This window comes from Mytilus galloprovincialis, chromosome 2 (genome assembly GCF_965363235.1).
Source record: "Mytilus galloprovincialis chromosome 2, xbMytGall1.hap1.1, whole genome shotgun sequence".
NCBI lineage: Eukaryota > Metazoa > Mollusca > Bivalvia > Mytilida > Mytilidae > Mytilus > Mytilus galloprovincialis.
In genome coordinates this window covers 77,495,154-77,508,983 of record NC_134839.1, presented here as the reverse complement: position 1 = coordinate 77,508,983, position 13,830 = coordinate 77,495,154, and the positions used below count along the sequence as shown (strand labels likewise).

General features: G+C 32.0%; 2 protein-coding genes across 3 annotated transcripts in view; one reads left to right on the top strand and one right to left on the bottom strand.

The window, feature by feature from the left end:
- The window catches only part of LOC143064446 (protein white-like), a 60,759-nt gene that overhangs the window by 31,693 nt on the left and 15,236 nt on the right, over positions 1-13,830 (bottom strand). For both annotated transcript variants that reach the window (XM_076237274.1, XM_076237273.1), the window contains exons 9-10: positions 13,670-13,772; positions 10,451-10,552 (exon numbers count right to left, since the gene is read on the bottom strand). In XM_076237274.1, coding sequence (XP_076093389.1) covers positions 10,451-10,552; positions 13,670-13,772 — 205 coding nt within the window. The remainder of the gene's footprint in view (positions 1-10,450; positions 10,553-13,669; positions 13,773-13,830) is intronic.
- LOC143064447 (neuropeptide FF receptor 2-like) lies at positions 1,345-2,786 on the top strand. Its single transcript, XM_076237275.1, has one exon. The coding sequence runs from the start codon at positions 1,553-1,555 to the stop codon at positions 2,666-2,668; it is 1,116 nt and encodes a 371-aa protein (XP_076093390.1). The 5' UTR covers positions 1,345-1,552; the 3' UTR covers positions 2,669-2,786.

Here is a 13,830-nt window from a genome sequence, read left to right as displayed (position 1 = left end):
CCTTTGGGTCCCTTATTCTGTTGGGACCAAAACTCCCAAAATCAATACCAACCTTCCTTTTATGGTCATAAACCTTGTGTTTAAATTTCATAGATTTCTATTTACTTATACTAACGTTATGGTGCGAAAACCAAGAAAAATGCTTATTTGGGTCCCTTTTTGGCCCCTAATTCCTAAACTGTTGGGACCTAAACTCCCAAAATCAATACCAACCTTCCTTTTGTAGTCATTAACATTGTGTTTAAATTTCATTGATTTCTATTTACTTAAACTAAAGTTATTGTGCGAAAACCAAGAATAATGCTTATTTAGGCCCTTTTTTGGCCCCTAATTCCTAAACTGTTGAAACCAAAACTCCCAAAATCAATCCCAACCGTTCTTTTGTGGTCATAAACCTTGTGTCAAAATTTCATAGATTTCTATTTACTTAAACTAAAGTTATAGTGCGAAAACCAAGAAAATGCTTATTTGGGCCCTTTTTGGCCCCTAATTCCTAAAATGTTGGGACCAAAACTCCCAAAATCAATACCAACCTTCCTTTTGTGGTCATAAACCTTGTGTTAAAATTTCATAGATTTCCATTCACTTTTACTAAAGTTAGAGTGCGAAAACTAAAAGTATTCGGACGACGACGACGACGCAGACGACGACGCCAACGTGATAGCAATATACGACGAAAAAATTTTCAAATTTTGCGGTCGTATAAAAACATAATGGGACATAAAAATCCAAGCTAGATTCAATTTCCCCTATACACAGATATGACAATATTTTTCTGGTGGGAGGAACTCTTTATGCTTTATTGACTTCCTCAAGAAAGATTAATGCTTTCACTACAATGTTATAATAACTTTTATAGTCTTGTGTTTACTGTTAATTTCCTAATATGTTGTTTCATTTTCATGACCCATATTCCTTGATAATTTTATAAAGATAACCTGTTTTATTTCATTACAAAACCTACTTTTTTTTAACATATATATCACATGAAAATAAAAATAAAATTACTTAATTTATATACATTTTTTATTCACAATAAAATTCTAAATATATAAAATAATTATCTCTATTCTAATCTTTTATAATTTTAAAATGTTACAAATCTTTCTATTACAAACTATATATTTTGATGGAAAATTACATAATAACTACTGCTATCTTAAGTATACATATTGTATTCAACTTAAAAGTCTGCTGTATTGGATTCCTACATCTAAATATATACTAAAAGTGTACGTTTTCTGAAAAACAATAGTTCATTGTTAACCTTTAAATTAAAAAAAAGAATGAGGAAATAATACTTAACTGAAAACATTAAAGGTTAGACTAAAAAGTTTCGTAGGTGTTTTAACTTCTTTCATAAGGAAACTATCAAACATCTTAATTGTAAAAAAAACGAAATTGGTTCCATAATTCATTTTCATTCAACATAATACAGGAAATAACTACATTGTATATATGAAATCGTCAACATTTTAATTTTGAAATTCAGTGAAGTTTATTAGAGACTTGGATTTAATATATTACCTGTTAGAATTATCTATAGAAGATAATGGCAATGGCTAACATATTAGAAAACATCAAATTTGCTAATTCATCTGTTAGTGATATAAACAAACATTTTATTCATATTTTCATTCCAAACATTGCTTTCCTGGCAATATATATTCTCATTGGAATAGTTGGGAACAGTTTAGTGATATATATTTATCTACGTAAAATGGAGAAAACTACAGATAACCACTTTTTCATTCCATGTTTGGCAGTTGGGGACATGTTGGCATGTACAGTTTGTAGCACTGCCGCCATCGTCATGTTTTTTTATCATACTAATTTCACACATGAAGTCACATGTAAAATAATGTGGTACTCAATGACATGGAGTGCCAGTGGTGCCGCTTTAATTCTCGTCTTTATAGCTTTTCAGCGCTACAAGAAAATATGCCAACCTTTTAAACCCTCTACTCTAATGGATAGAAAACTTACAATTGTAATATGCCTTTATGTTTCATCTACTTTTGTATCAAGTCCGTTGCTTTATACCTCTGGATTAAGTCATCTGACATTAGAGCAGGGAAACGAAACAATAACTTTACATATTTGTGAGAGAATCAGGCAGGACTTGAGGGAAGACTGGAGTATCAATATAGCATTAGCCTTTACAGGATTGGAAGCTTTTATAGTGTTGAGTGTTGCATCAATTTTAACAACACTGTATTTAAAAGTCGGATTGAGGCTTGCTAAACATTTGAAGACAATGGGCAAGAAAAGGAAGGAGGGAAGTAATGGCAACACGCAAGAAACAGAATCAAGTTCTGAGGTCAGCACTATCAAACCAGGCCAATCAAAATCCATGAGAAAGAAAGGGGCATACAAAAGTTTTAGACACAAAAGAGAAAAGTTTAACCAGGAACACCATTACACATATATATTCATAGCTATATCTGGTGTCTGTATTGTTACATACTCTCCCAGGTTACTGTTGATGATTTTAGAATCTATTAAAGAAAATTTCTGGTTAAGTTTCTATAAGAACAAATCTTTACTTAGATTTCTGAAGCTCTTAAACAGGTTCCATATTATTAATAACATAGCTAATCCATTTCTTTATGCAATGTTTGACAAAAAATTTAAAGCACAACTCTTACAGATTCTACAGTGCAAATGATCAAAAGCACTTCAGAAATCCTAAGAACTATTGTCATATTGTTACTTTTATCAGACATGAAAATATAATTCCATGGTACTTAAGCAAACATTTTTACAATAAAAACTTTTACAAATAATTTATTTTATTTTATCTTTTTCAATACTGATCTGAAATTTCCAAAGGAGTAGGTCTTTTTTTGGCCTCAAATTTCAGGTCCATCTGAAGAAAGATTTTGAACACTTTTAAAACACTTAAGTGTCTACTTCAGTCGATTCAAATAGTTTATGTGAAATATTTGAACTGATTTAGTCATTTCAGACGCTCATATTCAAGCTTAAATATGAAAAATCTATCAATTATGCCATAATATGTCAGACTTTTTCAGATTGTTTTTGTCTAAATGAAAGTGGCCACATCTGTGTTCACCCTCAACCTTTAGTTTAACTTAAACATATTTATTTATATTGTGGATTCATTATAATTCATTGGATACAAAGTTTCGTGGGTTTCGTGGGTAAAGGTGAACCATGAATTCAAATGTTCAAAGAATAACATATTTCAATAGGCTTTGTATACAGAGATTGGCAAAACCACGAAGTCAAATATCCACGCATATATATGCAAGTTTACAGCAATCCACGAAAATTAAATGAAATAATTCTTTTCATTATGACTTTATTGAGATTTTAATGCTCTTTCCTAAATATTGGAACACTCTTGTAAGTCATTTTTGAAATCTATTGCCCACTGATATGGCACAAATTTGTGATAATCAATTGACCAGCACATAAAATTCATGCTTGAAGAAAACCTTTCAAATAACTAACAAACCCCAGGTGACAGAATACAGCAGAGGTGACGGTTGGGATCTTACAACCTGCATTCTAGGGCTATGTATATAAAGTGTTTACATCCGATTGTCAGGGTTGTAAAACATTTGCTTGTTTTAAGTATATACATCATCATTTTTCTAATATAATGATACATAAAAGTCATTGTATTAACAAAGATTATTACAAGTGATATGCTACAGAAGCACCAAAAAAGAGTCCAAAATTTAAACAGTAAATAAAACTAAATATGCTAGTAATCAGATCTATTGCCTCATACCTTTCATAAAACAATTACAAACTTTAAATTAACAAATAGTTATAACTAGAGGCTCTAAACAGCCCGGGTCGCTCACCTTGGTCTATGGGCATGTCATAAACGAAATTTTTTTTACAAAAATTACAAAATTTACGAAAAATGTTTAAAATTGACTATAAAGGGCAATAACTCCTTAAAGAGTCAACTGACCATTTTGATCAAGTTGACTTATTTGTAGGTCTTACTTTGCTGTACATTATTGCTGTTTACAGTTTATCTGTATCTATAATAATATTCAAGATAATAACCAAAAGCTGCAAAATTTTCTGAAAATTACCAATTCTGGGGCAGCAACCCAACAACGGGATGCCTGATTAGTTTGAAATTTTCAGGGCAGATAGACTTTGACCTAACGAACAAATCAATCTCGTCAGATTTGCTTTAAATGCTTTGGTTTCTGAGATTTTAGCCAAAAACTGCATTTTACCCTATGTACTATTTTTAGCCATATTGGTTCGCAGGCAGGGTCATCGGACACATTTTTCAAACTACATACCCTAATGATGATTGTGGATCAGTTTGGTTAAATTTGTCTCAGTAGTTTCAGAGAAGAAGATTTTTGTACAAGATAACAAAAAGTTACGAAAAATTGACAAAAATTGACTATAAAGGGCAATAACTCCTTAAGGGGTCAACTGAGGGCAGTAACCCAACAACGGGTTGTCCGATTCATCTGAATAATTTCAGGGCAGATAGATCTTGACCTGATGAATAATTTTACCTCATGTCAGATTTGCTCTAAATGCTTTGGTTTCAGAGATATAAGCCAAAAACTGCATTTTACCCCTATGTTCTATTTCTAGCCATGGCGCGGGTCACTGGACACAATTTTTAAACTAGATACCCTAATAATGATTTTGGCAATGTTTGGTTAAATTTGGCCCAGCAGTTTCAGAGGAGATTTTTGTAAAAGTTAACGACGACGGACGACGCACGACGCCGGACGCTGGACGGCAAGTGATGATTTAAGAATTACATATTTGTCGCCTAAGATTATTATAAGTTGAATAAAATAGGAAGGAAACAATTATTGTATATGCGTCACTCATAAAATCAAAAGTTATATTGGTGTCAAGTGTTAATTGTTTCACATTAAAGATGCTGTATAATTAATTATCAACGATCATTAAGTGGTTGACATTTTGTGAAAACTATCAATAATGGAGAACATTAGACATAAAATTTGAAATAACTGTGAATCAGTGAATTCTGAATAAATTCTCTCATAATTGGACTAATTAGATTTCTTCATAATTGGACTAAATAGATTCTCTCATAATTGGACTAAATAGATTCTCTCATAATTGGACTAGTTAGTTAATCTCTAACATGGACTAGTTAGTTAATCTCTAACATGGACTAAATAAATTCTTTCATAATTGGACTAGGTTGATTATCTCATAATTGGACAAAACAGATTCACTCATAATTGGACTATCAACCATCATATATCACATTTAGTAAGACTGAAAGTATGTACACTTTGAGTTCAATCATTGAGCAGGACAAAACTAAGGCAATAAACAATTCCTTTAACAATTTAACTTTGTTCAAAATGGACACAAATTCATCAGATTGGATTATGATTTATCCATCGGCAGATGATATAAACAAGAAATTATCATCTGCTCTTATTCCCCATATTGTCATCCTTGGACTTTATATACTGATAGGAATAATTGGTAATAGTACAGTTATACATGTCTATCTTTATAAGATGAGAGAGTCAACAGACAGCCGCTTTTTCGTACCGTGCCTTGCAATTGCTGATATTTTGGCTTGTACAATTGGAGGATTTTGTGGTATTTTAATGTCAAATCACATTGTGGATTTTAACAATGATTTAGGATGTAAAATGATATGGTATTTAATGACTGCCATTACAAGCGGAGCTGCAATGATCTTGGTGTTCATTGCTTATCACCGTTATACTAAAATTTGTAGACCATACAATCATACAAATCTAATGGAAAAGAAAATAACTATTGTGATTTGCTTGTACGTTACTTCTTTTGTCATTTCGAGTCCACTTATTTTCACATCAGGTGTGACAACATTTACCAGAGGCAACAATACGTTTCAAACTTGTGAAAGAATCAGTGGTGACTATATCGATGGGATGAAATTTAACATTGCTATAGGGTATACAGTGTTTGAAGCTTTAGTTGTCATAACCATTGCTACATTGATGACCATTTGCTATACCAAAGTAGGTTTAAAACTTTTTCATCATTTTAAACAGACGAGTAGGAATTTGAACAGTTTAAAGGCATCAAACATAGAAAATGAAGAACATAGTCGGGACTCAGTTGCCTCTATAGATTCTCAATTAAGTGTTGAAATACATGAAAATAAGCCATCAAACTCATCTAATAACACAGCACAAACAGCATCCAAAAGGATAAAACGCAAAAAGGAGAAATTCAATAGGAAACACAAGTACACCTTTATCTTCATTGCAATATCTGTTATATGTATTGTAACATATACACCACGTCTAACTCTCATGATTATTGAATCAGCAGATAGAAAATTTTGGTTTAAGTCTACTAGTAATTTAACTTTGTTTCCTTTCTTGAAATTTCTAAATAGGTTTTATATTGTAAATAACATTGTCAATCCTTTCCTTTATGCCATGTTTGATCCCAAATTCAAAAGATGTCTAATAAATATATTTACTTGTAACAGTCAAGAAACTCAATTTAACTAGTAAATAGAGTGTAAAAATTATTTTTGTTTTCTATTTTTATTAAACAACAGTTTAAGCATGATGCCATATATATGGTCAAGGTTGACATCAGTGTCCATCTTAATCTTTAAATATTGTTTGTATAATTTGAAGATGAAGACAGGATTTATTTTACTCTCTTTTCCAAACAAGAAATTTATTTTACCCTCTTTTCTAAACAAGAAATTTCAAAGTTTTGCATCTTACTATTTTGATGAATGGTATTATGAAAACCAGTTGATGATGAAACCTTGTGTTATTTCAACTTCCAAGCAAGTGCTGAAGCTATATAAACTTAGCAATAATGGCTCAACTTCATAAAGTTTGGATAGCTGACAACCTTGTTTTTGAAGTTAAAGATATTCATGGCAGAAAGACATTATAACCTTTTTAAACGTTAATAAATTAAACTGTGGAAGCTGTGTCAAAGGCAGTTTTAATCTATTCAATGTTTTTTGTGACTTCAAGATTTCATTCTTTTTGAAACCAATGTATATTGAACCACACCTGACAGGAGATAAAGTTTAGAAGTTACTTCATCATGAACTGTGGATTCATTAATATTCCTTGGATATCAATTTTAGTGGATTTCATGGGGACAGGGGAACCACAAATTTAAATGTTCAACAAATACAATGTAATGAATTGTCTAAAGGAACGTATGTAGACTTTGCCAAATTAAATATTAACAAACATGCAAGTTTTCCTTAATCCAAGAAAATTGGTACCAATGAAAATAAATGAATCCATAGTAATGACTTTTCAGAAGAAAATATTGGATATATATGCTTAGTGAGACTGCATCCAAATAACACTAAAAACTCTCTAGAGGTCAACTTAAGGTGGCTCGGGACTATTCGACTGCGCATAATTTCACGCATGAATTACAGAAGTATTTGTCGTAATTTTTTTTCATATTTTGATTGATTAGAAATATTAAATCATTGTAGTTATGTGACTAATAGAATATTTTCGTTATTATCGGTATTTTTTAAAGGGTCAAAATGACATTTCACCCATTTTTACCATTTTCCCGCCAAAATTTGGGTTGTAAGGCAAAACATTTTTTTTTCCTTATCGGTGACCTATGTTTTTTATTGGCTCATTCTTTGAAGCTGTATTCCAGCTTTTCATATTACAGATTTTGAACAATTGTCATAGAACGTTTTTTTGATATTCCGAAAAAAATATGTCAACACCTCTATTTCCCCTATCATTTCATTGAAAAATGGTCCCTTTTACATACCTGTTTAAAAGTAAAATTTTGGGCTTGAATGGTCCGTGACCCCCTATTTTTTTTCGACCAATTTGATTCATTTTCTTTAAAGAATAAAATATCCAAAAATACGGCACTTCTGATAGAAACTTCGAATACGCCCGAGCCACCTTAAACATATTGTTTTCAACAAAAGGAATTTTTAAAAATAAGGAGATGTGTTATGATGGCCAAAAAAAACTATTCACTAGAGTCAAAAGGACAGTAGGATGAAAACTTATATGTTAAGCTTATTATCCTTAATTGAGATGAACTATAGAAAATGGAAACTTTTAAGGGTACTTAAGTCTTAACATTTGAAAAAAGTTTTGGGAAACATGAACTAGGTGTCTTACAGATTCTAAAAAAAAACTCACACATCAAAACTCATCACTCCTAAGCTGATGGCCAAGTATGGAGTCTATTTGTTCACCAAAACATGAGAAACATGTAATGGAAATATATCTTGGAGAAACAGACAGACAGACAGGGTATATGCAATATCCCCAGAGTAGGGATATAATTTTAGAGTGTGGTTAATACAAATTGTTTCTGAATACAGAAAGGACAACAATAGTTTACCGTAGTAAATTATATTTAATATACAATTTAATCCTTTTAACAAGTTTTTTTTATATATTATTTGTTTCAAATTTGAAAGTCCTGCAATAAAAAAATTCATGGAAGCCTTTGTCTGTTGTCTGCTCTTTGGTTGGGTTGTTGTCTTTTTGAAACATTCCCCATTTCCATTCTTTAGATTAGAAAAATTACCAATTTTCAAAGAACCAATAAAAGGTGATTTACTGCCTAAATTATGCCTAACTGGTGAATTGTATACATTTTTCATTTTGATAGATATTATTGTGAAAATTTGGGAAAAAACCCAAACAATTTGCACTTTCCATTTGCCTGTGGCATTTGCCAATATGACTATGATAATTGATAAATCATAATCATGGCATATAATAATGCAATTTCTGACAGTTTTAAAATACATTTGTACTGCCGTAATAATGGCTTATAAATATCATATAATAAATAATTACATTAACGGAACCAATGTAACTGCACCTGAAAAAACATAAAATATAGGGTATTTGAAGAGATAACTAAATTAACAAAGGACCTTAAGGATAGCCAAATCTGTACAGGGAAGTATAGCTTCCTTAAAGGATGATAACATGAACCAGTATGAACTTATTACTTCAGGAAAAGGTTGTACAATACATCCGATGTATAAACAATACTGCATCCTTCTAATGTGATAGTTTTAACATGTGTTTATATTATATGTCACACTTTAAGTTGTCTTCAGTCTAAAATAAGTTGCTGATAAAAAAAACAAGAGTGCACACGCTGAAATGTCTCGCCTTCTATACTAATCATTGATATTATGTTGATAGTCCTGAGTATAAAGCTAAGCTTTATTACAACTGTCACATAAACTTAACATAAACCAAGATAACTCAACAAAGACCAATGAACCTTGAAAATGAGGTCAAAGTCAGATGAACCATGCCTGGCAGACATGTACAGCTAGCAATGCTTCTATACAACATATATAGTTGACCCATTACTTATAGTTTAAGAAAAATAGACCAAAACACAAAAACTGAACACTGTGCAATGAACTGTGAAAATGAGGTCACGGTCAAATAAAACCTTCGCGACTGACATAAAGATCATAAAATATTTCCATACACCAAATATAGTTGACCTTTGGCATATAGTATTAGGTAAAAAGACCAAAACTCACAAACTTAACTTTGACCACTGAACCATGAAAATGAGGTCAAGGTCACATGACATCTGCCCGCTAGACATGTACACCATACAATCATTCCATACAACAAATATAGTAGACCTATTGCATATAGTATGAGAAAAACACACCAAAACACAAAAATTTAACTATAACCACTGAACCATGAAAATGAGGTCAAGGTCAGATGACACCTGCCAGTTGGACATGTACACCTTACAGTCCTTCCATACACTGAATATACTAGCCCTATTGCTTATAGTATCTGAGATATGGACTTGACCACCAAAACTTAACCTTGTTCACTGATCCATGAAATGAGGTCGAGGTCAAGTGAAAACTGTCTGACAGACATGAGGACCTTGCAAGGTACGCACATATCAAATATAGTTATCCTATTACTTATAATAAGAGAGAATTCAACATTACAAAAAATTTGAACTTTTTTTTCAAGTAGTCACTGAACCATGAAAATGAGGTCAAGGTTATTGGACATGTGACTGACGGAAACTTCGTAACATGAAGCATCTATATACAAAGTATGAAGCATCCAGGTCTTCCACCTTCTAAAATATAAAGCTTTTAAGAAGTGAGCTAACACCGCCGCCGCCGCCGCCGCCGCCGGATCACTATCCCTATGTCGAGCTTTCTGCAACAAAAGTTGCAGGCTCGACAAAAAGTGATGCTTTTTTTTTATCTGTCCAACAAAAGCAGTTTATAAGGTCACTTATAGAAATCCATATTTACACCAATTATACTCACTTAGAATAAAATCAAGTCTTTTTTCAAAGGGTATAAATTTTCAAAGGATAAATTTGTTACCAAGCCAGTTGTTTTTTAAGACTATTTTGTTTCTTGATGCCACATCAGCTCAGAATGGCTATATCACGATAATGATTAACTTACCAAGTTTGTCGTGGTTACAGGATTGGTACCATTGCAAACGATATCTGTTTCCTTGGTTAACTCAACTGCATGTTTACTTTTGGAAAATGCATCACAAATTTTCTGCAATATAAAGATGACTACTGATATCTGTTTTTCATCTCCAAATCACAGTGAGTTTTACACCCTGGTCATAATGATGTATGGTCTTCAACATGGTGTCAGCATTAATATGTATACTTTTCTATATCTATTTTACATACAGTAGCATTGCTATTTTGGCAATATGGTTCATTTTTTTTTTTCAGTACTAGTTATTTTGCTATAACCTTGCTTACATTGTTGTGTTGCCTGTCAAGTAAGCAAAAGCAACATAAAGGGACACTTTCTTAGATCAGTCCATGTTATACTCTATGATATTATTAATTCGTATATTTTAACAAATTTGATTCATTCAGGAATAGTCACATGTTAAACTATATTTTCAAAGGTAGAGAGAAAATCACGGATAGCAAAAAACATATTGCACAGCAAAAAGTATATTGCACGGTTATTTTTAGAATATCTAAAAACCAATATACTTTGTGATGTCATGTTATGAATTTCATGATATTGTTGAAAGTTTTATAAAAAATATCTATGATCGATTATTTGAAGATAAAAAAATCTTCAAAAACATAGGATGTAAAAAAAAAATAACAAAAAAAGTAAATGAAATAACAACTAATATGTTGTTATTGTCTAGGAGACAATACGATATCTATAAAATTCCAACAAAATGAAATGACGATTTTGATACAAATAAGGTTGGAAATTAATAATATAACAATTATAGCCTATGTTTGAGGTCAATACAGGACATATTGACCCAAAGAAGTAGCTCAACCTCTGACTTCATCCTCAGTCAATATACTTATTTCAGGTCAATATATCCTTGTATCGACCTCATACAAAGGCTATAATTGTAAATTAGTAGGCAACTTCTTAAAACAGCTGAATAGAATTAAACTAGGGTACTACATTACAATTGTCCTCCATACATCTCTATGTCCAGAGTGTGAAACTCACTGTGACACTTTAAGATGAAAAACAGCAATAAAAGCACTGTTCCTTTGCTTAATTGTTTGTGTTTTTTTTTGCTGTGTATGTACTGATAATGTGTCATGAATGAATACTTCATATCCTTTGTCAATCTATTATCATAGTATATGTTATACTGAATCTTTGCTAGCGATATGGGTTCATATTTCTGTTAGTATTTGATATTTACTGAGCCACCTGAAGAAGAGAATAAAGAGCTCTGACAGGGGGTATGATCTCCTGTGAAGCCAGAATAACCCTTATACTATACTGGAGTGTCCTGATCTCAAATTAATTACAATTCTGACCTTCAATTTTTTTCACAGGGTAAAAGGGATTATTTTCTCTGTCGAGTTAACCTATCAAATGCATTACTAGCCTGAATATTTCACTCCAGCATAATATAAAGGTTATATTGATGTTGACACTGTGTTGAAGGTAAACATCCCTATAACTAGGATGTAAACAAGGTATAGGAAAGACAATATTAAAATGACAAATGATGTCAATGATGCTTATTAAGTTAAGTTTGACCGGTGATGACACAATATTCAAAACATTTTTGTGACATCACAATGGCGATGATGTTTACAATGTAATGAAAGGTTAACCCTTGTTATGGTGTTATTGAAATAATACCATGAAATATAACAAAACCATGATTTTGACTATGTTAATTAACCAAGCAAACAAGGATGGGTTATGTTTTGACACTGACTATAATATTAACAAGAGTGCACACGCTGAAATGTCTCGCCTTCTTTACTAATTATTGATATTATGTTGATAGTCCTAAGTATAAAGCTTTATTAAAAACTGTCACATAAACTTAGCATTAACCAAGATAACTAAACAAAGACCAATGAACCATGAAAATGAGGTCAAGGTCAGATGAACCATGCCAGGCAGACATGTACAGCTAACAATGCTTCCATACAACAAATATAGTTGACCTATTACTTATAGTTTAAGAAAAATAGACCAAAACACAAAAACTTAACACTGAGCAATGAACCGTGAAAATGAGGTCGAGGTCAAATAAAACCTGCGGGACTGACATATAGATCATAAAATATTTCCATACACCAAATATAGTTGACCTATGGCATATAGTATTAGATAAAAAGACCAAAACTCAAAAACTTAACTTTGACCACTCAACCATGAAAATGAGGTCAAGGTCAGATGACATCTGCCCGCTAGACATGTACATCTTACAATCATTCCATACAACACATATAGTAGATCTATTGCATAAAGTATGAGAAAAACAGACCAAAACACAAAAACTTTAACTATAATCACTGAACCATGAAAATGAGGTCAAGGTCAGATGACACCTGCCAGTTGGACATGTACACCTTACAGTCCTTCCATACACCGAATATACTAGACCTATTGCTTATAGTATCTGAGATATGGACTTGACCACCAAAACTTAACCTTGTTCACTGATCCATGAAATGAGGTCGAGGTCAAGTGAAAACTGTCTGATGGGCATGAGGACCTTGCAAGGTACGCACATACCAAATATAATTATCCTATTACTTATAATAAGAGAGAATTCAACATTACAAAAAATCTGAACTTTTTTTTCAAGTGGTCTCTGAACCATGAAAATGAGGTCAAGGACATTTGACATGTGACTGACGGAAACTTCGTAACATGAGGCATCTATATACAAAGTATGAAGCATCCAGGTCTTCCACCCTCTAAAATATAAAGCTTTTAAAAAGTTAGCTAACGCCGCCGCCGACGGATCACTATCCCTATGTCGAGCTTTCTGCAACAAAAGTTGCAGGCTCGACAAAAATTATTATGTAAACATATCTGTCAATGTAAATAAGGTATATTTAATTTGACCAATGACTGTCTAATTTTAACGCAAAAACATTGCATTTTTGTACCAAAGGGAGATAATTTGGAGCTTTTTCATCTGGGGTCAAAACTTATTGATTTTTTTGGTTGATTTTTGTACCATATCATAAAGTAACAACTAATAGTTTAATAAATAAAGTTTGTAATGAAAATAAAAAATGTTTAATTTTTGCTGAAAAAGTTAAATTGCCAAAATTTGTGTACCCTCAAGCCTCCTTAAGCATGTTAAGTCAATGGAAAATATTTGGTATTGGCTGAAAAGTTGTTTTTTGAATACCTTACCTCTACTCTCTTCCTACAACTATCTAGTTGATCAGGTAATATGGCCATTGTCATAATGAAGTAGTCGGCAGGATTGTAGTTCACTGGACAGGGGTAACCCTGCCTGCAATGGAAATTATCATTTATAACATGTTTAACCAACTTTCGTTATCAACTACTTG